Here is a 22,420-nt window from a genome sequence, read left to right as displayed (position 1 = left end):
ATAACGAGGCATAGCGCCAACCAAGAGTGAATCTGAGGTTGGCTTTGACTTTGACTATTGCTGGCAAGTGTGCTGTCAAAGAGTAACCAACAATCCTGCATCATATACCTTTAAAGTCGTGCATTGAATATTTTACTCAAGTAAAATTACATTGCGAATTAGCATCAAAATATATTTGAATATGCAAAGTCACAGAGATTTATCTGAATTTCAAGAATGAACAATCAGGTGTGAAGTTAAGTGGGAAGGTTATTTGTAACTTTAAAAGAAGAGAAAACCTAAATAGAGCTAACAACAACGACGACGACATCACAGTTACAGGAAATTGTCTGTGGTCAGACCTGACAGTGAAGGAAGGAACACCTCACTCCTCCATCACTTATAAAATCAAGTACATAACCGTAGCCTGACAACAGCCTGTGTGGACATTTGTATTATGCTGAGTGTGTAATAGTTTGTACTGTGTGTTCCAATAAAACGGCAGCAAGTGTGACCCTAACCTGATCCTACAATATCAAACTGAATAGCTTTCATAACTCCCTATCCATCTCTAATCAGAAATGACCTTTATAATATAAAAGAGGTTGCACAATTGAAGGGACACTTTTAGGTTTTTCTCACCTCAGTCTGAACCAGGTAGTTGCGTTGTGTGCGGATATGTTTGAGAAAATCCAGGACGCTGACTGTGCTTTTGTCCTTGATCTGTTGTAGCATGCTGTCAATGACAATGTACGTTCCTGTGCGCCCAACCCCTGCACTGAAGAGAGGAGCACAAAGCAATATGAGCATAATGGCAGGCCCATAGAGGGAGCTGTTAACCCAGTCAGCAAATATGAGCCTCCAGCACTCATAAGTAACGCTCATTTAGCCCTGTGGCTCCGTGATAAGTACCGTACCTGCAGTGCACCAGGACAGGGCCCATATCTGCAGTGCGAGCTGCTGATGAGCGGTTGATGAAGGTGAGGACGGGGAGGGTGTACTCTGGGACTCCCATGTCAGGCCACTGAGTGTAGTGATACTGGACCACGATGCGCTCGTTTAGCTTCCCCTTTGGATTCCCCTTCTGACCCTAGAACATGAGAGCAGACCTGTGAGCCTGGTGAGAATACATTCAGTCTCTTAGCTCACTGAACATGAAGCTGTACTGGGTGAATCACTTGTTTTAAGTACTGATGACATAGGTGTTGTCTAAGTGGAGATTTAATGCAAGACCTTAGAAAAGGGGCTGAAGAATTCAAACTCAGTCTTGAGCCCTATTCACACAGAAGAAGCATGACCTGGGGACTTCTGGTTATTTATAATAATTGTGAAGGTCGTCTGTGATGTTAATCCTGTGCAGATCTGCCATGTTCGTAATTTGTCAAGTTTAGTAACTTCTAAACCATGAGGTCCTTAAGTAATACTAGTCCCATACTTGGGCTATACACAGAAATGAGATGTTACTAAATATCTGTTAATGTGTAACTGTTGTGTATCTATATAGAAATAAAACACAGTCATAACTGTAAAGAGGAAGCACACAAGTTTAATATATCGCTTGGTTCCTAAAACTGTTATTTTTGGAAGTCATGCTACAGCCTGTGATACCACAGTGACTTCCTGTTGATTGCTTTTAAATCAAAAGGTCCTACTGTTGTGTTCTAGCAACAAGAATTGTGGGTGTGAGTCATGTGACTTGGACTGGAGTCAGACTCAGGTCCCAAATTTAATGACTTTAGACTCTACTTAATAAAATCAACAAAGACTTGCAACTCAGTTTGGACTTAAACAACAATGACTTGTGACTTCACTTGGACTTGAGCCTTTTGACTTGGAAACACTTGATACCTTCCCCAAAACCCAGAGATTAAAAAACATGTTGTTTTATGTTAATTAATTTCCCTTCATTCCTTAATCTATTAATGTTAAAGCTATTCATTCCAAGCAGGTCAACACTTTAAACACTTTAATTCCCCAGATGATCCACTTTGTTTGAACCATCTGACAGCATCCAGGCAAGTTACATTACTGAGTGCAGGCAGAAAAATGATAACCAAGTTAATTATGTTTGCTTAAAAAACTATGTGGTAGTCAACAAAAATTAAATTGCAGGTCAAAAATTACAGACAGAGCAAGCTAACGTTCACTTAACAGCTACGTAACTTTTGAACAAACTTGTTTTAACATATAAATACAAACCTTAAAAAGCATTCAAGATTTTTGTAAATTTATTATCTTATTAATCAGTTGTTAAAATGGCATTAAACTTAAAGTTTTGGACTTTGGACTTGAGACTTCTTATTTTTGACTAGGGACTAGACTGCTGCCTTGAGTGTAAAGACTTGAAACTCACTTGTGACTTGCAAAACAATGACTCCCTAAATTCTAACAGTGCAACCCACTTTAGTAAATCACAAATTTTAATCTCTCTAAAACGGACTTTACATACAACCTTAGTCACAGATTAACGAATAGCTGATCCAGGTGTAAAAAGTAAAATCTCATGTAAACAAAACAGCTTTGAACGAGTCTGACTGTGAGTTACCTTTTTAACTTTAGTGTTCCTTATAAGGAAACGCCGCAGTGTGTAGCAGGCGTGCACTTTGGTGCTCTTCAGCGTCACCACAATGTTTCCATACTGCTCGCTGTTCTCTGTCGGCCAGTACTGGTCACATTTCCTCTGCAGGACACAACAGACACAATAAACAAAGGCAGTTAATGTCTGTGAAGGATTTGTGTTTGTACTTTTGACTGCATATTAAAATGAAAGAGAACCTACTCTGCCTTTCTCCACCAGATTGGTGATCATGATGATGATTCCCGTGTTCTGCTCCCACACCATCCTCCAGAAGTCCTCGAACGTAGACTTGAGAGGACCCTGAGCAGCTATGTAAGCTCTGGGCCGGTTGTAGCCCTGAAACAGGAGAGTGGTGGTGTACTTACTGGTAAGATGTGATCAATATTGTGCAAATAACCCACAGCCCCTGTGCAGCTGAAATGACTCGTTTACTGATACAAGACATTGGTGGGTCATGAAATCCACTCCTTCAGCTGACACAAAGTGTAAATATTTATACATTAATCAATATTCTTAAAATAGATTCCCCTTTTTTATTGTTCTGTCTTGTCGGTGTTGTGATTGTGATCCCTCAATCAATACTTTAAATAAAGATGTCAGCATTTACGACTGTTCACGATACAACCTTTCTAACACAGAAAAGAAACCCAGACTAGACCTGTGAAGAAAACTAGCCAGGTGTCTGGTAAAACTCACATCCACGTAGTTGGCATTGATGTAATCCGAGTGTTTGGCATCTTTCCCCGCCAGAGCTCGTAGTTTCACCCTACTGTGGTCATCTAGGGAGAGCGTTGATATAATTGTATGGATTATTAAAAGGATGAAAACATGTTATAAAAGCATTATTGGATTGCGCAGCAGTAGACATCATAATCAGATTTCACAGCTGACTCACAGGCCACAATGTTGATATATCTGTTTTTGTGCTTGTTGTCTGGATGATTGGAGTGTTCTGCTGTGATTTTCAGGTCTGCTGTGGAGCGTTGGACCTCCTGGAGAGAGGAAAAATAGACAGAGATGGATTTTATTAAACAAGGAGGAAAGATGTAACGGAATTACCCGCTCTAACTGTTACAGAGCTTTAACAGAAACAGCAGGTTTTTATTTCTTAACAAGGAAAACTTCTCAGACGTCTTTTGGGCTGTGCCGACTGGTTTGAAGCTTTATTCATGACGTTAGAATTAAAATAATAAATAAACATTTGAATGCTGCGCAGCTTTTTAAAATCTTTTTTGCATGTCTATTCAATAATTAGAATTTAGAATTTATTTCGGTCTGCAAATAGAAATAGGAACATTGTGTCTTAATCTCCAAATTCATGTAAATAAAGTCACAGCCTCTCACAGAAAATGGCAGATACTTAAATAGTACAGTGTCAATATCTTTTTGCGTCGCTGGTTCATTAAGTTAGACATAACTTAGACACTTATGCTGTCTGAATATGTGTAGGCTGAAGCTACAGCTTATAACACCTACCCTTTTAGGAGCACATCATGTTTAGCAGTCAACAATAAAACACACCAAACCAGGCAAAGAAGGCAAAATAGCAACAAAAAAAAAACATACAAAAGGCAACGTACGCACCTTCAAGATCCTGTAACCTGTTCTCCTACGTTAGTATTATTTTTGTATTTTGCTCATAATTCTAATGGCTCTCTTTAGAAGCATGAAAATAGGATTTGTATTCGTTTTATATGTGTTTCAAACACTTCCACACAATAATAATGTATGGCAGAATAAACAAACAGTATAATGTGTATAATGAGGCTTGATTTAGAAGATTTGTTGAAGATCTGTTTAAACCAGGTGCTTGCCGGAAGGGTGAGACTTACTGTACCCGCAAGGGCTCTACACACAGCGGAAAGTAGACTCTTAGCCATCTTACTGGGAACAAATCGTAACAGCACAGGCCTGAATACTGGGCCTGCTGCGATGCATCGACCTCCACTAAGCAGGTTAAATAGCCGTGGTTTCCTCTCAGTGGTGATTATGCAAAACAATGGTGATATTATATTATCTGCTGACCCTGTTGGCTAGTTAGCCCCCATGCTAAACACCAGTGGTGTTATGCTACAGTGGCTGTTAGAGTGCTGCCCCTGTAGGGGTGGTCTCGCAGCAGCACCACAATTTAAATTTGTTCATTAAAGAAGATAAATTATGCAGAATTATCCAAAACAAACAATGTACAGACCAACACAAACCAAATTCCTCTCAACCATCACATATTGACCCACTCTTAAGGCCTCTGCACATGATCAGCTGTAAAACCGCTTTGCGCTGGCTGTCCCGTTGTTTGTCTATGGAAAGGGCGGCAACGCCTGACAAAGCAGCACCGCTACCCTTGGCGTTTTGCACCGCTCGGATTTTCTGCCTGAGTGCTGCGCTCAGAGTTGAAATTATCTGAACATTGACCGCACCGCTCTGCCGCACCTGGCGGTGAGCGAAGCGCGTTGTTCTTATTATGTGAAGGCCACTTAAGTGTCACACACAGGAGGTATATTTTTCTGCCCTCTCCTTGTGTTTTCTAATTTTATTTTTATTTGCTGTGTTCGGGATGTATATGGCGGTGTGCCCCCACAGCACTCAGATGAGGTTGCGGCTAGAAACGTAAACAGCGGGAATCTGAGAAACACAGCATCAAAAAAAAACCTTGCAAATATATCAAGTCAAAATGCCAACTGAGAGTAAATTGGGGGTTTGCTTTTACTTTCACTTTTGCTGGCAGGTGTGTTTACAAACAGTGACTGACAATCTTGCATTAGGGATGCATAATATATATCGGGCTGATAAATTATCGGCCAATAATCAGACATTTTCACAATTATGCATTATTCCGCTCATTAAAATTACAGCCGATAAATAGCGCCGATAATGCAAAGCTAGACTACTTTCACTGACTTAAAGGAGCTATATGTAAGAAATATAAAGCAAATAGTCATAAAATCCTCCTAATATGTCACAGAGACTAAGGAATAATGTTCATATAACATACTGATCTCACCAACAACAACAGTACGGCCAGAATATTTGCATCTAAAAATTTTTTTTGCAGTCTGCAAATCATGTTTATGTTTTGAATTTGTGGTTTGGCCTGTTGCGCCACCTACTGCCGTCTACCAGTCACACAGTCAGTAGAGTCTCAGCATCAGTTAAAGTTACGACTGAGCTACAGCAGCACGGCAAGCAGCATTAGCAGTGTCCCAGTACATAGCATTAGCAGCCGGCTCCCCCTCAGCTGTATCCCGGCAGCAGTGTTAGCAGCAGAGAAGCCGGACTTGCTTGAACGGTCTGCTGGAAAACCGGAGATCAAGGACGCGGCAACGCGGCCCTGCCACGGCAGCCACCCGTGGGCAAACAAATCAAGTCTCCAGCGTGCCGCTGTCCAGTAACCTCAAATCTGTAGGTGAGGGGGGGTGGACACGACTCGCGGCAGTATTTTGAATTTGAGTGCAGTAACCGTTTTGGCCACATTCTTACATATATTGCCTTTAATAAGGGCAGCATCTACACACCTGACACAGTGTGTGGCGCTACATGTACCTTTAAACTTGGTTTATGAGCCGCTAATGAACACAGAGCAGAAGATTAACTACAACTGCAGCATGCTGTCTAGAGGGCGAAACATGTTGCTGTGTGGACGTCTTTCACAGTTCCAGAGGAAGACAACAGGACTGTGCTGAAGGTCTGATCTGTGACTGCCCCACACAGGTTAGACACAGCGCTGAAGAGCCGTCTTCACAGTGTTAGCACAAGCTAATTAGCAGCAGCGGCTCACATCCAACACCGAGCTTTTAAAAGGCTCGACTGTGTTGGTAAACTTATTATTAACCATTAGCCATGTGATGCTACAGTTAGCGATTATTTGTGTCACTACCTGGGGGAACTGCCCATTAGTTCGACAGCCCATTGGTTCGACATCCCATTGTTCCGACCATATTAAACTCATTGTTCCGAAGTCCGTTCTGAAATCATCATGATGCCCTGTGGTTAAGGTCTGGTTAGGTTTAGGCACAAAAACCACTTGGTTAGGGTCAGGAAAAGATCATGGTGTGGGTTAAAATGAAAAAGAAAGTGACAAACACATAAGCCGTGAGCCTGCTCCGCCTCAAGCCGGTCGCAGCGCACCATACGCCCGCTGCGAGCCGTTCAGCACCGCGGACAGTCGGACTAATGGGATGTCGAACCAATGGGCTGTCGAACCAATGACATGGACCCTTACCTGGCAACCCAGTGTGGAAAACGTCTGTCTCCCTGGCTCTGTGTGTGTGTGTGTGTGTGTGTGTGTGTGAGAGACAGCCACTTGTTTGTCTGAGTTGAGCGTTAATATGTGAGGTGAATCATCGTTTGACACCTCCCTGTTTTACCCAGCCAAATGCTGGCAGGTATGGAGGAGTCAGAACTGTTGTTCGTTTTTGTTGTGTTAACAGTAGTGATGTCAGATTAATTTGGTTTGGTCTGACCTAAGGAATATTAAATCAGTCATATTTTCTCACCACATCTTCGCCTTTCTCACCCTCAGCTGTACATAAACTACAGGTTATACTCTTCTTTTAAAATACAAAAATGTGAAAGTATCAGTTATCGTATCAGTTCTCAGCCATGAGAAGCGGGTCGGTTATTGTTATCGGTTGCAAAATTCATATCAGTGCCTCCCTATCTTGCATTTTATACCATCAACAAAAATTTGTTTTTTTACGGAAAATATGACAACAGGCATTCAAAGCTTTCTTCAAAAACCTCAATAGAAGCTCTGACTGTTAAAAAGAGGCATTCAGTACAGCCCTGGACATTCTCTTTTTTCTGCGCTTGACAGGAAAACTCTTCTTTCTATTCTTCAAACTTGCCGGCTGCACAAGGAGCTCAGGATAAACTGCAAAGCAGAACCTCTGGCAGGGATTCAGTGTCTCGGTCAAGGACACTTCAGAAGAGCAGATGCTTGCTGCCACTGGGGCTTGAACTCAGGCCTCCAGCAGGACAGCCTTCATCTCCTCGTCCTCGCTACACCACACCGCACCCGCCCACCCCCTAAAATACAACAATCATCTCCGACACAGCTTCATTGTGATGCATTTGAAAATTATCCACACGAGCCTCACATCAAATGACCCCAATTAGAGGGAATCCTCTGGGGGCAGAGCTTTTGCTTCGTTTCTTAACCTGGTTACACAGAGAATGTGTTCCCATCCAGTCCAGCAGCAGACAGACCTTCTCTAATTAACCTCCGTCTCTCTTGATCCTTCTCTCCGTCTTGCTCTCAACCATCTGTTCAAAAGTAGCAATGCTGCACACCAATACATGCATAAAGTAATCTCTAACCACTGTTCAGACCCAGGCCCACTTACAGACAACATGTCCACAGTAAAGGGGAGATTAACTGTGCTGAATAGATCAGTCCATCCACTCTCAGTTCTGATTCTTAAACCTGTTCTGTTCATAACTTACTGAACCTTGATGCTATCTAGTGAACCAGCTCGCATTTCCAACCTTTGGAAGTGGAACCATTATAATCAAGGATGTGTCATCAGTGGAGGGCGTGGCACAATGTACAACAGTAGAAAAGTGTCATATTAGAGTGATTACCTGCAAGCCTCTGTCCTGTTATTACAGATATTTGGGGGCGATCCAAAGTCTCAAGGCACACCTGTATTTATAGCTGTGCACAATAGATTCTATAATGTGTGTTATCACTCTTATCATGGCATAAGACCATTAAAATAAGAAAAATAAGACAGGTAGCTTTCATGATACTGTCTACTGACAGCGGTAGGTCGTCTTCGGTAAAGGTTTATCATAATTTGCTCTGTCCAATTCATTGTCCCACTCATGGCTTTCTCCTTTTAATTGTTATCATCCCTCACACTGGCTGGCAATCAGGACTTTTGATGTGTCACACACTTATAATTTCTACCCATGAATGGCGACAAATAGGTTCCCTGTGATGGATTTTTAAATTAAATTACATTTTTTGACTAGAGTTTGCCTCTTTATTAGGAAATGGCTGTTACAGTCAATTAAAAATTCATTCATAACTTTTTGTACGACTCAGTTGAATATTGCAATACTAGGCTAATGTGTGGTTATCATGAAATGCCATGGCACACCTGGATTGGCATCGGCACACCGTTTGAGAACCACTGAAACAGACTCGTGCACGCTCCTCTTTTCCCCAGCGATTTCTTACTTGACTTCTGCATTGTAGCCTTCTCCACTTTCTACGGACCAATTCCATGTTGGTGGGAAAGTTTGTATGAAAAACTGTAACAGGAACTTGGTGCAGATCAAACAAGTAGACGATCTGAAAAGGAGGGTCTCTGTCTCCGAGCAGACTGTGGCGGGGCTCATATGAGGATTATGGGATTATTACTGGATTTTATGACAGCAGAGCATCAGTCATTTTTGACGACTCAAAAGCTGAACTACTAATAAATTCATCTGCTGATCGTGAGCCGCCAAAAAAGCAACCCGGCCAATCAAATCAGAGTGAAATGCATGACATGTAACAACCAACAACACTATTTATGACAATGTTCATCGTCAATTATTTCTTTATGAGCTCCCCGACACACCAGAGAACATAAATAAATAAGTGGGCGCAGTAAAGTGCTGCATGACCTGCGATACTGCTGATGCTGCAGGACGACGGCTGCCAAAACTGTCCAATCAACAAGTCACCTGTCAGCCCATGTAATGACTTCATGTTCACTCCTCTTCAGTAGTTTTGAATAAGTCGAGGTGAACATGAAGCAGAGCAGAACTAAGGCGACGATGTATGGAACAACTGAACCCAACTCCAACGTAAAAGCACAATTAGTTGTATAGCAAAGGTTAACAAGGCTTCAAAATGAATCAGCGTTGAAGTGACGTTGAGAAGTGTACCTCAAACTCTTCAGAGAAACCTTGTAGGTTGTTCTTGTAGAGCTCCATGATGTGTTTAATGAACTGCTTAACGGGGATGGCCTCCATGTCATCTGCAGGACAAACACAACAGTTAGCAACGTGCCCATTACTGTGTGTGTGGAGCTGACTGTAGTGCATTATTAGCTACCATGTATTCTGTGAATGTCAATGAAATGAGTGTCATTTAAAAAAAATTCTAATAAAACCATGCAGCAAATGCGACATACAGTAAAATAAAAATACATGTTGTGCTATTTTTAAGAGACAAATCTCTATCACTGAAGTCTAGATTTGGATTTTGAGCATTTATAGGAGGGAGCATCTGTCTCATCTAAGGCGAATCGGCCCCAAATCACACATGAGGGATCTTTGATAAGGCTGGTCACCATCACACTGGGACAATAGTGCAGGGGACCCAGCTGTCATCGCTGCTGATACTGGCAAATGTCTTAACTAATATACCCTCGCAGCTGGGGCTTTTAGGGCTCTTACTTGCCTCAGTGGTTACAGCGTAAAGGTGAATTCTGGATTGTTAATCTGTTCATTTATCAAAATGTCCTCCCCTGTATTAGTGTCAAGAGTCAGTTATCAGTCTAATCAGCTCATCCGAATGGCTCTGGGTGAAATGTGGCTTTAGGAGCCAGAAATTGAAATGAGGTAAGGCTGATTAGGCCAAATTCTTCTTGATGGATATAAAACCACACAGAGGTACATTCACATTTATGTCCGACAGCACCATGTGCAATATAAATGCTTTTAACAGCAATCTCATTATGTCATTTCCCACTTTAAACATAAATGTCTACAAATATCTATGAAGATAAGTGATGCAAATTTTGAGCCTGCAGAGCCACTGTTGTGTGAATTTCATTTTCTCGCACATTTTCGACTTGAATCAAATACATGGTCAGTCATGCAGAATATATGTGCTGTTAAGAAAATTGCCATAGTTTCTAAAAGACTAAATGAAAAGACAGAGAGAATAGGGGGAGAGAGAGAAAAGAAGTAAAGGAATAAAGAGCGAAAAAGACAAGCAATAAAAGCCCTAATGAATGTGGAGTCAATACTGGCATCAACTGTGCTCTTTAACTGTGATATCACAGCCTTGAAATGTCCCCGAGCTTTAAGCGACTGTGAAAGTAAAGTCTGATATCGACTAGCTGCCACTGTGCTGCTGCCTGGGACATTAAAGGCAACAAAAAGCCCGTCACACAATTCCTACAGAGGTGCTCTCAGAGTCATTTCGCGTGTAAATGGCCAGAAACTGTGCAAATGCAGACATCAAGGTAATAAAGACAACCATTTGAAAACAGTTTGTGCTGGCTTGTGGATGTTTCCTGTATCAGTAGTCCTGTATCACTTAAAGTTAGTCAGGATGCCTTTTTGTGATTTTTTGGTACTCAGTTTCAGCTTTAAAGTCACATATTTTTTACGTTAAATTACATATATTTATTGTTCATTTACTCCCACAGTCGTGTCAAATGAATTCAAGTGATGCCACCATTTGTGTCATCTATTTATCCATTATTTTTACCAAACTACTTCAAATATTTATACATTAGTTTAAGCCAACTGTTTAAAACTATTTAATCACTGCTTTAAAGGAATACTTCGCCCACAAAATAACCATTTGTAAATCAGTTCGTCTTGCTGTGGTACCTTGATTTGTGATTTGTGTTTTTCTTCTATGCCTCCACAGAAAATGGCGAACATATTGATTTACTGATCAATTGGGAACCATGTTTAACAACAGCAAACCTGTATCAAAATGATCATCATCGATGAATTTAAGGGCATCATAAAGAATATGGTGACGTAGCCATGTCGCCACCATGTTTGAATAGTTGTTGTTTTATTGTGGATTTTTGTATTATATGTTGCATTTTAGATGTGTTGTGATTGGCTGCTACCAGGGCCAGGGCTCTCTTGTAAAAGAGATATTCAGTCTCAATGGGACTTCCTAGTTATATAAAGGTTAAATAAATAAAAATAAATAAACAACATCCATTTACAAACTCTCACACAACTCGTGCATTATAATCCAAATCTCAGTTATCCAGTCGTATGCTCAGTACTTCCCAAAGGGTATTGGACTCTGGTCAGTTTTAAATAGTAAAGTTTTAGCAAAAATGCATTTGTTTGGGAAGCACTGCCCATACGACTGGATAAATCAGACCTGGATTGTACTGCACAAAGTCTTCATCACGATTTCAAGGTAACAGGTCATGACGGACTGAATGGTCAGGTGGGCGTGGATGAAGCATTCCTTTAAGCTAATTATTTCAGCTGTTTATTGCATTACTTTTTGTTGTCTATTTTAACCATATATCTAGAGCTGGGACAATTAATCAATGGCAGCTGTATTGATAATCAAATAATTGTTTAAGTATTTCTTTTTCTGCAAAATGAAGAAGAAAAAAGCCAAACACTTGCTGGTTTCATGCTCCATAAATGTGAGAATTTGATGCTTTTCTTTGTCATACATAATAATAAAGTGAGTAACTGGATTTTAGGACTGTTGGTCGGATAGAAGACACCATTTAAAGATGTCACCTTGGGCTCTTGGAAATTACAAAGGGCATGTTTCACTATTTTCTGACATTTTACTGACAAAATGATTAATGGAAAGATGAATTAATAATGAAAATAATCATCAGTTGAAGCCCTACGTCTATCAGTTACTTTTAGCTAATTTTTTCAACTGTCCATCTGTCACTTGAGCTAAGTTAGTACTCTGTCTCATCTATTTATTGCATTACTTTGAGCTAACTATTTTAACCATATATCTAGAGCTGCAAAATTAATCGATCAATCAGTCAACAGAAGATTGATTGGCAGCTGTTTTGATAATCAAGTAATTGTTTTGGTATTTCTTTTCTGCAAAAAAAGACAAGTATCTGCTGGTTTCATGCTTCTTAAATGTGAGAATGTGATGCTTTTCTTTGTCATACATAATAATAAACTGATTAACTTTGGATTTTGGGACTGTTGGTTTGATAAAAGATGCCATTTGAAGACGTCACTTTGAGTTCTGGCAAATTACAAAGGTTCACTATCTTCTGAGATTCTACTGACAAAACAATTAAGCTAATTTAGCCATCTATTTCATCTGTTAATTATTTTACTTTCAGCACACTGTTTCAGCTTCTGTTTCTTGCTTGCTATATAGTTTTTACTCCCTTTTAAACACTGTGTTCTGGTGTTTTAGTTCACTTAATGAGGATGTTTTTATTCCAATTGTAATTTCAATTTCTTCCAGGTTCTTGAGTTACATACACCAAAGCAACTGCAGAATACCCCCTGGGGAACACAAACACCATATAACACAAGCACCTTGGTTGGGAATCACTGATCTAGAAAACTGCAACAAACTGTGAATCTAAAAAAAAAACTTTAACATGTGGATATTTGAACATCACATGTATGAATAATTTAATATAATGAAGGGAAAGCAGCTTACCTGGTATAGGGATGATTGGTATATTCTCATTGGCCACAACCCGTGGAGAGTTGCTCTCCTCCACATAGAAGTGAGCTGTCTGAAAAAATCTCCTACAGGGACACAGAGAGAGAAGAGCAGTGTGATGCCACAGTGAAGTCTATTAGGGAGTCGTTATCCCATTGTTCTCAGATCCGGTCTGTCAACATCAGCATCTAAAAGTTGAGCAGAATGACACGGGAACGGCAGAAAACTGCTAATGAAAACCCCAGAGTGAGTGGGACACGGTTGATCGCACACAGAGCCGTTGACGGTGAGCAGCTCCTGGAAAACACAGTCTGAGCTGACTACAGGGAACAGGTAAACAACTCACAGCGACACACAGCACAGCGCCAAATTTAGCTCTTTACTCAAACTGTAGACAACTAATCCAAACACAGATTCTCTCTTCGGGGCATCACACACCACTTTCAGGAGATCTCACTCCACTTTGAGGACAACAAAATCGACTTAAAAGGCGTGTTTTCTGGAGAAAATGTGTGTGTGATCACTGCCAGCAGCTGCTGCTCAGTGCACAGATGTTCATATGAAAACTACTGACAAAGGTCTTTATCGGGACCAGATGAAACTTTTGACATTCATTACTTATTCATAAGTAATTCTTGTTGTTTTGAAAGCCAAAATTTTGTAGCCTCTCTTTGGACAATTACCCCAAATTTTACACCATTCAAAGCCCAAATTTCAAAGATCAAAAAACTGTACATCTTGTCAAATCAGTGCTGAATGTTGAAAGGCTGAAGGCAGCAATGATCTTTAGATATTATCCAAATTATGTCTGGGGTTTATCAAAGCTTTGACTATTTTTTTAGGCTTAAAAGTTCCACATAAAAGACATCCTTCCCCACATTGAGCACAACAAAAATGAACAACTCTTACATGATTAATTAGATGCTTTCTAAATAGGAGAAATAAATTAAATAAAAATCTGGTTCCTCACTTTTAGAAAGCTCCTGAAAAACAGAGCTGGTCTATAAGTGAGGAATCTTTAAGGTCCTGAGCACTTTGCACATCCTCTCCAGCCTCCACCCCCTCCTGACACACACACACAATGTATACTAATGAATGCATAGTAAAGACCCATGTTTGATCCCAGTGCCAGCATTTCCCAGGTTTAATCCTACCTGTACTTGATGCAGAGGAGGGAGCAGATGGTTGTCATTCTTTAACAGAGATAAAGCAAAGCATAGAGAGAAAAATAAAAATGCTGAACTGTGTTTAAAAAGATATGGAAAGAGAAAGAGAGAGAAAGACACAGAGGGGAGGGTGAAAACAAAAAAAGGGAGGAGAGCTCCCCCCTGGCTTGCGTCACAGCCTCCCACTCCAATGACTCCCTGTGGGTGCAGATGTGGTGCGGCTAACTGAGCAGCGTGGAAGACACCTCCTCCCTGATTCTCTCCCGTGATCTCAGAAGAATAAGTTTGCTGTGGGGGATTGGACGGTGGGATGGAATAAGCTTTCTGAATGGAAGTCAGTGGAGAGGAGCATCCCATTCAACACTGGTGTTAGCACAGCACTGAGGCACTAACCCGAGATGGTTTTTTTTTCTCTCTCTCTCTTTCATTTGAACATCTGTGATTTTTTAACAAACACCTCAGGCCTCAGGGGCTTCCAGATGTATACGGTAACGCCAGCAATTAATTCCATTGTAGACAGACTCTTAACCTAGGACTAAATGAGAAAATGAACAGGCTAAAAAATACAACATTATTAAACTTAAAAAGATGGCCGATTGATCATGGATTTTTAAATAAACATTATTAAGTTGCTAATAGCCGAAACATCTGTGAGCAGAGAAGCTCGCAGGCTTTTATAGTGGGACTGTCATCAAGAGAGACGACGCAGAGCATGAAGAGTGAAGAGAGTGTGAATGGGTTGATTTCATCTTTCATCATGGTCTTTTCCCCAGGGGAAGCAGGCATTGTCTGCAAACTGTCAGAGTTGTCACAACAACAGCTGTGATGGCCATTTCTAATCTCAAAGCTGCCCCTGCTCTTCTACTCAAATACCACAACTCTCAGTAATCCATCCACCGACTGAATCTGCTACAGTCGTCCTCAACTGTCTGTTTTTTTTTATTTAACACCTCTAAAAGCGAGGTATAAATAACAGCCTGGTTATCAGCTCCATATATTATCTGACACCACAAAATGCCACAGTAAGGTGTTGTTGGCCCATAAACATTTGCTGCATCCATTTCACACTTGGAAAAAATATCCTGGTAAAAATAATTTATGAAATACATCTAACACATTTCAAGTATTAACACAAATAAATCTCAAACTGTAAATAAACAAAATCCGACCCAACTAGAAGCAGAGTCTTTGGAGACAGTAAATATGCATGGGACCAGCTGAGGAAATGGTCCGTAGTGCTAGTTGTAACTCATTAACCATCCCACATGTGCCAGTGGCCTGGCCTGTGTAATTACTGGGGCTCCAATGGCATGGCTGGAAATCAGCCCAGCAGATGAAGACACAGCTGGGACCCCTGCTGGCTCTGCAGGGCCTTCAGGTCTCCTGACCCTCACCCAGGTGGGTGATGGGCCTGATGTACGACATGGAGGCAAAAAAAAAGCAGTTTTACCACCAGACTGTGTGAGATTGATGCACACACATGCAAATGTGCATAAAATCCAAACTGGGCGGTTCTCAATGTGGAGCAGACTGACTGGAAAATCCAGACATGCATGCAGGCGTGACACTTAACACGAAATGTGAGATTTATGCGAGGGGGTAAGTGTGGGTGAGGGGCAGCTAGTTTCCATACCCCTGAGGGAGGTATCAGTGATACCCTTATCAGGAGGAGGCATTTCTGTATGTATCAGCACTTCCTGTGAAGACATTTTACTGTTTTACGTTACTTTATTTTAGCTGTAAAGTGTGCCATCTGGATTGAGGTTAAGTACATTGAACTCACCTCCAGTAGACCATCACAATCAGCAGCATTATGAGGCAGAGCAGAGTGAGAGCAGACACCACCACCAAGGGGACGATCCACACCATCCTGCCCATCCCTGGGTGAGGGGTTCGGGTCACGTTGGACAAGATGGTCCTGTCTGAAATGTAATAAACAAGCGCATAAACACCTGGCTGAAAAATATTCTACCGAGTTACAGCCAATTTACACTGAAAGTGTTTTGAGAAGTGTTTCTGATGTGTATCACAGACAGATTCGCTTCCATTTTACTGAAGTATCAATCCACACTAACTCAAGGAGACCCCCCCACAGTGTTTTACATTTCAAGTCTATTTTGAGTTGCATTTAGTTAAGCGTAATCTCCAAAAACAGCTGTTTAAACTGCACAGATATCCTGCTGTATAGTGTTTTAAACTTATTATCCACATCTATATTGATTAATCAAGACTCCCAGTCTGAGGGGAATCTGCCTGTGGTGAAACAGGCAGGCTCACAGAGACTCGCTACTGTCGGCAGGGAAATAAAATCACTGAATCAATACACAAAAACACTGTTGATTTCCTCCCAGGGAGACAAAATGAAAAATATTTTGGTTCAGTAAATTTCAGCTGTCAGTCAGCCTGGTGAAGGCAGGTTAGCCAGCCGCTGTCCACTGCTGACAAACAGCTGAGAATAGAAGATGGAGTCAGCATTAATTGGATGACAGGACGCCTACATGACGCTCACCTCTTGCTAACATCTCATTATCGTCTCGATTCCAGTAGGGATTCCTCATCACACCAAATGATTTGCTAAAGTTACCTATGTGTAGGACTGTTTTTTTGAAAGTATAGTATGTTTCAAATTACTTGATTGCGACTTTTTGTTTGTTAAAATGGGACAATCTTGGTGAAAAATGATGCAGTGTGTGTGTGCTGATTAATTATGTGTCCACGAGGGAAAGGAGGGGAGGAAAATATTAGCGTGCGGTCCTTTTGTACAAAAGTGTCCTTTTTGATACTACCACTTGAAGGCGCCAAAGTCAGAAATGTTTTAATGCTACACATGGGGGCTTTAATCTTCACTATTATATGTAATGTCAACCTGAGCCAGGTGGTTTGAGCTACAAATTAAGCTTAATTAAGAATAAACCTATAAAGACTAATAAATCTAAAAGTCTATCATGGTTAAACACATGCATTAACAGAAAGAAAAACCCTCCTGAGACCAACTTCAACCAAAGGGTTGCATGTATACTGACTGCCTGATTACAGCTTTCAAATAATGTTAATATCACTAACAACTAACATCTTATATCTAGTATTAAAAAGGTAAAACATCTGTTGGAAAAATCTTAAAATTTGCTCTCTTGAAGCAAACTCTTTCAGACTATGCTTCAAGGGATTCCTGGAGGCAGAGTCCCTATGGCGGATGACTTACTTCTGCCTTCAGGCCTCTGTGTTGTAGTGACACAAAAGCCTGCAGCTTTATCTTTGACTAGAAATGGTAACCAGTGTAGTCACTGTCTTATATCAATGTATTTGTTATGCTAAATTGGGCTCCCTAACTGTTGGAAGTGATTACAGAAATCTGCTTTGGAAGGGAGCCTTGCTTTGTATGATAGCTGACAACAAGAGAATGAGCCTTGCTGAGAATTCAAAAGGGATCTGTCTGTTTGGGAAGGGACAAAAAAAACAACAACATTGTGATCTGTATATGTGTGGGAGAGAAAGAGGTCTGCTCACCAGTGTGGACAGAGAAAGGCCAGAGACTCTTGCCATCACCACTGATCTTTGGAGACAGTGTGGAGCTCTGGGGGATCTGCATCTCTGCAGTGTCATTACGAGGCTCCTGAGTGGAGACTGCATTTACATCTGTGGGTTTCTTCTCTACGTTGACCAGCTCGTCGTCATCGGTGCTTGCAGGTACTGTGGTCCCTTTGACTGTCGGCTTTCCTTCTTCTTTCTCTTTGGCTGTGGATGTGGGGGTGGGGATTAAAGGCTCTTTGGCCACAGTGCTGTTCGCCTGCTTTTCCTCATTATCAGGTGCGGTCTTGTTCTTTCTCTTCTTCTCATCCTCTCCCTCCTCCTGCTCTCCCTCTCGCTCCCCCTCCTTCTCCTCCTCTTCCTCGCCCTCACGTGCAGCCTGCTTCTCCTCAGAAGGGGCATCTGTCTCAGAGCCCTGGGGCGCTGCCTGCTCGGTGCTGGACTTCGGAGGTGGGACGGATGGACGGGTGGGGTTCTGCGTGGCTTGGGGCGCCTGTGTGGGCCAGACAGAGCTGGGCAGGGAAGAGATGACCCCTCCGCCCACGCCCAAGCCTGCCAGCAAGGTGCTCGTCACCACCGATGCCACTGTGGCTTGGCTGCCACTAGAGGAGGGGCCCATCCCCGTTGCCATGGAGACAATAGAGAAGTGGATGCCAGAGGACGTCCAAGTGGAGGAACCGGAGCTGATGGGAGCCATGTCTGCAGAGGACGCTGGAGAAATTGTGGGCTGACGGAGGCGGGCAAAGACAAAGTGGCATGAGTGTTACGAACAAACAAAAAGAAATTTGCACTGCCATCTCCTGGTCAACTCACCATCCCCGTCTTCACAATACGAGAGCCTTCAAATATTCTTGTTGTATTGGCTGAAATACAAAAGAGCAAGCCAGCATTTAGGAATCCATTTCATGTGTCTGACATGATTAGATCCTTCTGTAGGAATACATAATGAGTAGATGGCTGGAGGATTTTGATCGGTACCTCTGAACAGCAGTGTTTGACTGAAATCACTGCGCAGGTCATGCTGACACACTGCCTGCACTCTGAACAGGTACAGGACATCAGGGGACACATTAGTGATGACGGCTTTCTGCAAGACAAAACATGCACATATGTACACACTTAAGAGCGCTATACATTCAAACTGTGGATGCTGTTAATTCATATTTCCTCAAATGAAAACATACTACCCTGAGTCAACAGAGTATGACCCACAAGTTTGACTCAGTTTAAAACTTCATTTCCTGTCTAATTTAATTGTGTTGTGCACTATGCAGATGGCTTTACTTGTATTAAAATGGCCCTCAGAACGGATGGCTGATTGCCTCTGGTGTTGGAGAGCTAGTATTTCTCGAAAATAATTCAGATAAAAAGGTGTCCAGAGATAGAAACTGAAAATTGAAATGGAAATGAAGTGGGCCAAATAAAAAAGACTGACAGCGGAGACAGAAGTGGAGAGAATACTGTCAGTACAGCGACCGATCGACTGTATTAATGGAGCGTAACCACACAGAGCACATCATGGACACATTAACCGTTCTTTCCAGTGAGTCATCTGCAGTAATTGTAGAATAACAACATACACTCTAAACAGAACATAAAGATATTATATCAAAACAACAACAAAGAAACAAGTCAATCCATTCTTTGAAAAACAGTTAACCTGAGGAGCCAAATACCACCACTCAACCTCTGGGTTCAAATATAGGTTTACATAGAAATTACTCTACCTCATATTTGACATCTCAAGAAAGTTATACCACAGAGGATGCTTGTCCTCATGTCAAGACCACAAAATATAGAAAATGAAGACCTGAGCTGCAGAAATTTGACGGCTCTGCCAGAGGACCTCAGGGAGCAGTTTTGCTGATGCAGAGTTAAAAGGTCAGTAAATGTAGCTGGAGGATGCTGAGAGGAGCAGGTAACCAGCACGGGGAGCCTGATATTGTGGTGAGTCGGTTCCTCTGTTTAACACTAGACAGAACTGTTGAAGCAGGTCTCTGAACAAGTTACAGATGAGAGGGGGGCAGGAGTTAAATGAATAAAACAAATATTAATCTATTTCTAGCCAAGCATAGCATTGGTTTAATTTGTGAGGGAGTTCTTGACTGCAGGAAGCCTGATTGCGAATTCCTTTCAAGCTGCTTGTCCATAGTTTGAAAGCCTCGGTAACCAGATTGTAAGTTAAAGATCCCCTCCAGGCACGTTTGAAGAAATAGTTTGGATTTTTTTGAAGTGGGATTTCAATGAGGTACTTATCCGTAGTCGATGTATTAGCTACAGTAGTTGGTGGTCAGCATGCCTTGGTTTGGAGACACAGACAGGAGTACTGACATAGGAGTTGGGCGATGTACTGCTGTGGGTATGAGCAGCAGCAAAATGTATGTTGGCCACCTAAAAAGTGCCAGCTGAAAAGTCTGCTATACTGAGAATATTTTCACTGCTTTACTTTACCGTCAGACAGGGAACTGAAGCTGTTACATCCATTTATGCTTCCTTCAGAGCCACCAAACTCCTTTGACAAAAACAGTAATTTTACCTTGAAGAACACAGGAGCTGCTGGTCTACCACTGCCTTGATCAGTTAGTTTATGTTGATATGTGACTTTGGTGAATTTAGGGCTGTAATCAACCAAAGAAACTCTCGGTTGACTGAAATTCTATCTACTTTTCAGCCAATAATTTGATTGATGGGGACAATGTTTTTGCACATTATCTTTAGAGCAACTAAATTGGCCACAGTGCACTGAGAGCACTCTACCTGGTAACACTGTGTGTCCATCAGAGTGTTTTTTTCTGTCACAGAGCTCGACATGAACACTTGCCCAGGAAAAGTAAACTGTTAAGTAAAAGTAAAGTGTTCAAGCAAGTGGAATGCCTCAAGTCGAAAGTAACCGTGGTTTCCAATGTAATATTATCTGACAATAAACTGTATACTGTATTGCTGGGAGCATCCAGCTGAGCCAAGAAAATCTGACATACTAGACACCATAGAAGTTAACTCTGAGGTTGATGATGTCATAAACATGTTAAATATCTCTGTGAGAGACTTGCTAATTATGGCCCAGAAGCTCACACTAGCCATCCCACTGCTCCAACAGCTATCTGGTGGGATCCTATTCCTTTAAGAAGCCTTACAATCCAGCCTTACACCGCAGTGTCTTTTTGGAGACTTAGTAAAATAAACCCAAAAAGATAAATCAGACACTGAATGTTTTCTACGATTATTCAAGCGGTTTTCCAATTAAAAATGAGAGTTGATAAATGTTTAACTTTGTGTAAAATGCTGCGCTCATTAATATCACCAGCTGTCCAATCACAGTGGAAAAGGGGCAGGACAAACAACACAAACACCAACCATCACAATGGACATTGACAAAGCTAAAGCAGATTTAAGCTGGGATAAGAAACACCTTGGTAGACACACACGCCTCTACAATAACACCAGCGATTGTCCAACCAATGAAAATTCGGTCAGACAAGAGCTTATCAACCAACTGACCAGAATGTGACAGCCTTAGGTGAATCCAAACTGACTCTTTACAGGGTTCCTACACATTTGGAATTTCAAAATTCCATACTTTTCCATAACCTAATTTCCAGACTTCTTGGCGTTTTTTCTTTCTTTCCAGAGAATATGCGACATCTGAGTAAATATATCAGTGTATCATATTTCACATCATATTTAATTATTCTTAATAGGCGATTGTAGCCAAGTACCATAATGGCATGCAACTAAAAACTCAGGTAAGTTCAATGTCTGGGCTGAGGCAAAAGGTTGGGACTCTGGGTGCAAGCGATGCAGTAACAAGACGTCGGCGTTTTTTCCTTTCATGCGGCTCAGAATCGCCTTCTCTCCCATGATGACGATGTCAAATGATTTCACACAAAGCTTGCATCTAGCTCTGTGTGTGAATTGGGAATCCTTGGCCAACCAGTATTTATATACGGTATTGTCAAGCCATCCATCCAAAAACTTGCATCTGCCAATTGTGAACCACATGAAACTCGTCTTCTTGTCAAAGGTGCAGCGTTGGAGTGAAACTTGATACCTGGGGTGCTGGAGAAGGGTCATGGGGCAGCAGACTGGACATACCACTTGTCAATCAGGTAAAAGGGGCGGTGTGTTTTCTGAGATGTTTGCTCACACACAAACTGTGCTTGGCCCGGCATAAAACACGATCCGGATTGATTAAATTATTTTTGGAAATAACTAATTTTCTATTTTAGAAAACAGTATCTTAGAACAGTGGTAATAGTCTGGAAACATAAATATTTTTCCATACTATATTTTTTATTTTCCATACTTTTTAATACCTGGAAATTGATCAAATTTATTTCCATACTTTTCCATACTTGCGTAGGAACCCTGTCTTTAAAACACCAAAGTCACAATAACACAAACAAATTAACCGATCGAGGTGGAGGTAGACCAGCAACTCCCATGTTCTGTGACGATTTTTGTCAAAGGAGTCTGGTAGCTTTGAAGAGAGCACGGATAACAGCTTCAGTCCCCCGTTGCACAGGGCTTACTGATAGCAAGGTAAAGCCGTGAAAATATTCTAAATATAGTGTACACTTAAACTGATATTGACTTTTTTAGGTGTCTAAAATACGTTTTGCTGCTGCCCCCATCCACAGCAGTACACTGCTTAGCTTTTGTGGTGGTACTCCTGCCTGCTTCACCAAATTAAGAGTGTACTGACTGCTATCTACTGTAGGTTTACAGGCTATGGAAAAGTACCTCATATGGACCCACTTGAAAAAATCCCTCAAAGATAAACTGCATGAAGTAGTAATTTGAGTTTGA

At 41.4% G+C, this 22,420-nt stretch overlaps 1 protein-coding gene across 2 annotated transcripts in view; it reads right to left on the bottom strand.

Annotated features, from left to right (window-relative positions):
• ca16b (carbonic anhydrase XVI b) overlaps positions 1–22,420 on the bottom strand; it is a 138,979-nt gene that overhangs the window by 8,827 nt on the left and 107,732 nt on the right. The window contains exons 10-22 of one of the 2 annotated variants that reach the window (XM_049589307.1): positions 18,593–18,701; positions 18,428–18,477; positions 17,594–18,341; positions 15,870–16,008; positions 14,075–14,113; positions 12,915–13,006; positions 9,434–9,525; positions 3,453–3,549; positions 3,254–3,336; positions 2,759–2,893; positions 2,525–2,659; positions 897–1,069; positions 622–757 (exon numbers count right to left, since the gene is read on the bottom strand). In XM_049589307.1, the coding sequence (XP_049445264.1) occupies positions 622–757; positions 897–1,069; positions 2,525–2,659; positions 2,759–2,893; positions 3,254–3,336; positions 3,453–3,549; positions 9,434–9,525; positions 12,915–13,006; positions 14,075–14,113; positions 15,870–16,008; positions 17,594–18,341; positions 18,428–18,477; positions 18,593–18,701 (2,028 nt within the window). The remainder of the gene's footprint in view (positions 1–621; positions 758–896; positions 1,070–2,524; positions 2,660–2,758; positions 2,894–3,253; positions 3,337–3,452; positions 3,550–9,433; positions 9,526–12,914; positions 13,007–14,074; positions 14,114–15,869; positions 16,009–17,593; positions 18,342–18,427; positions 18,478–18,592; positions 18,702–22,420) is intronic. The other variant, XM_049589296.1, reaches the window with a different exon arrangement.

The sequence above is a fragment of the Epinephelus fuscoguttatus genome, linkage group LG1, assembly GCF_011397635.1.
Source record: "Epinephelus fuscoguttatus linkage group LG1, E.fuscoguttatus.final_Chr_v1".
Classification (NCBI taxonomy): Eukaryota; Metazoa; Chordata; class Actinopteri; order Perciformes; family Serranidae; genus Epinephelus; species Epinephelus fuscoguttatus.
This window is presented reverse-complemented; position numbering and strand designations above follow the sequence as displayed.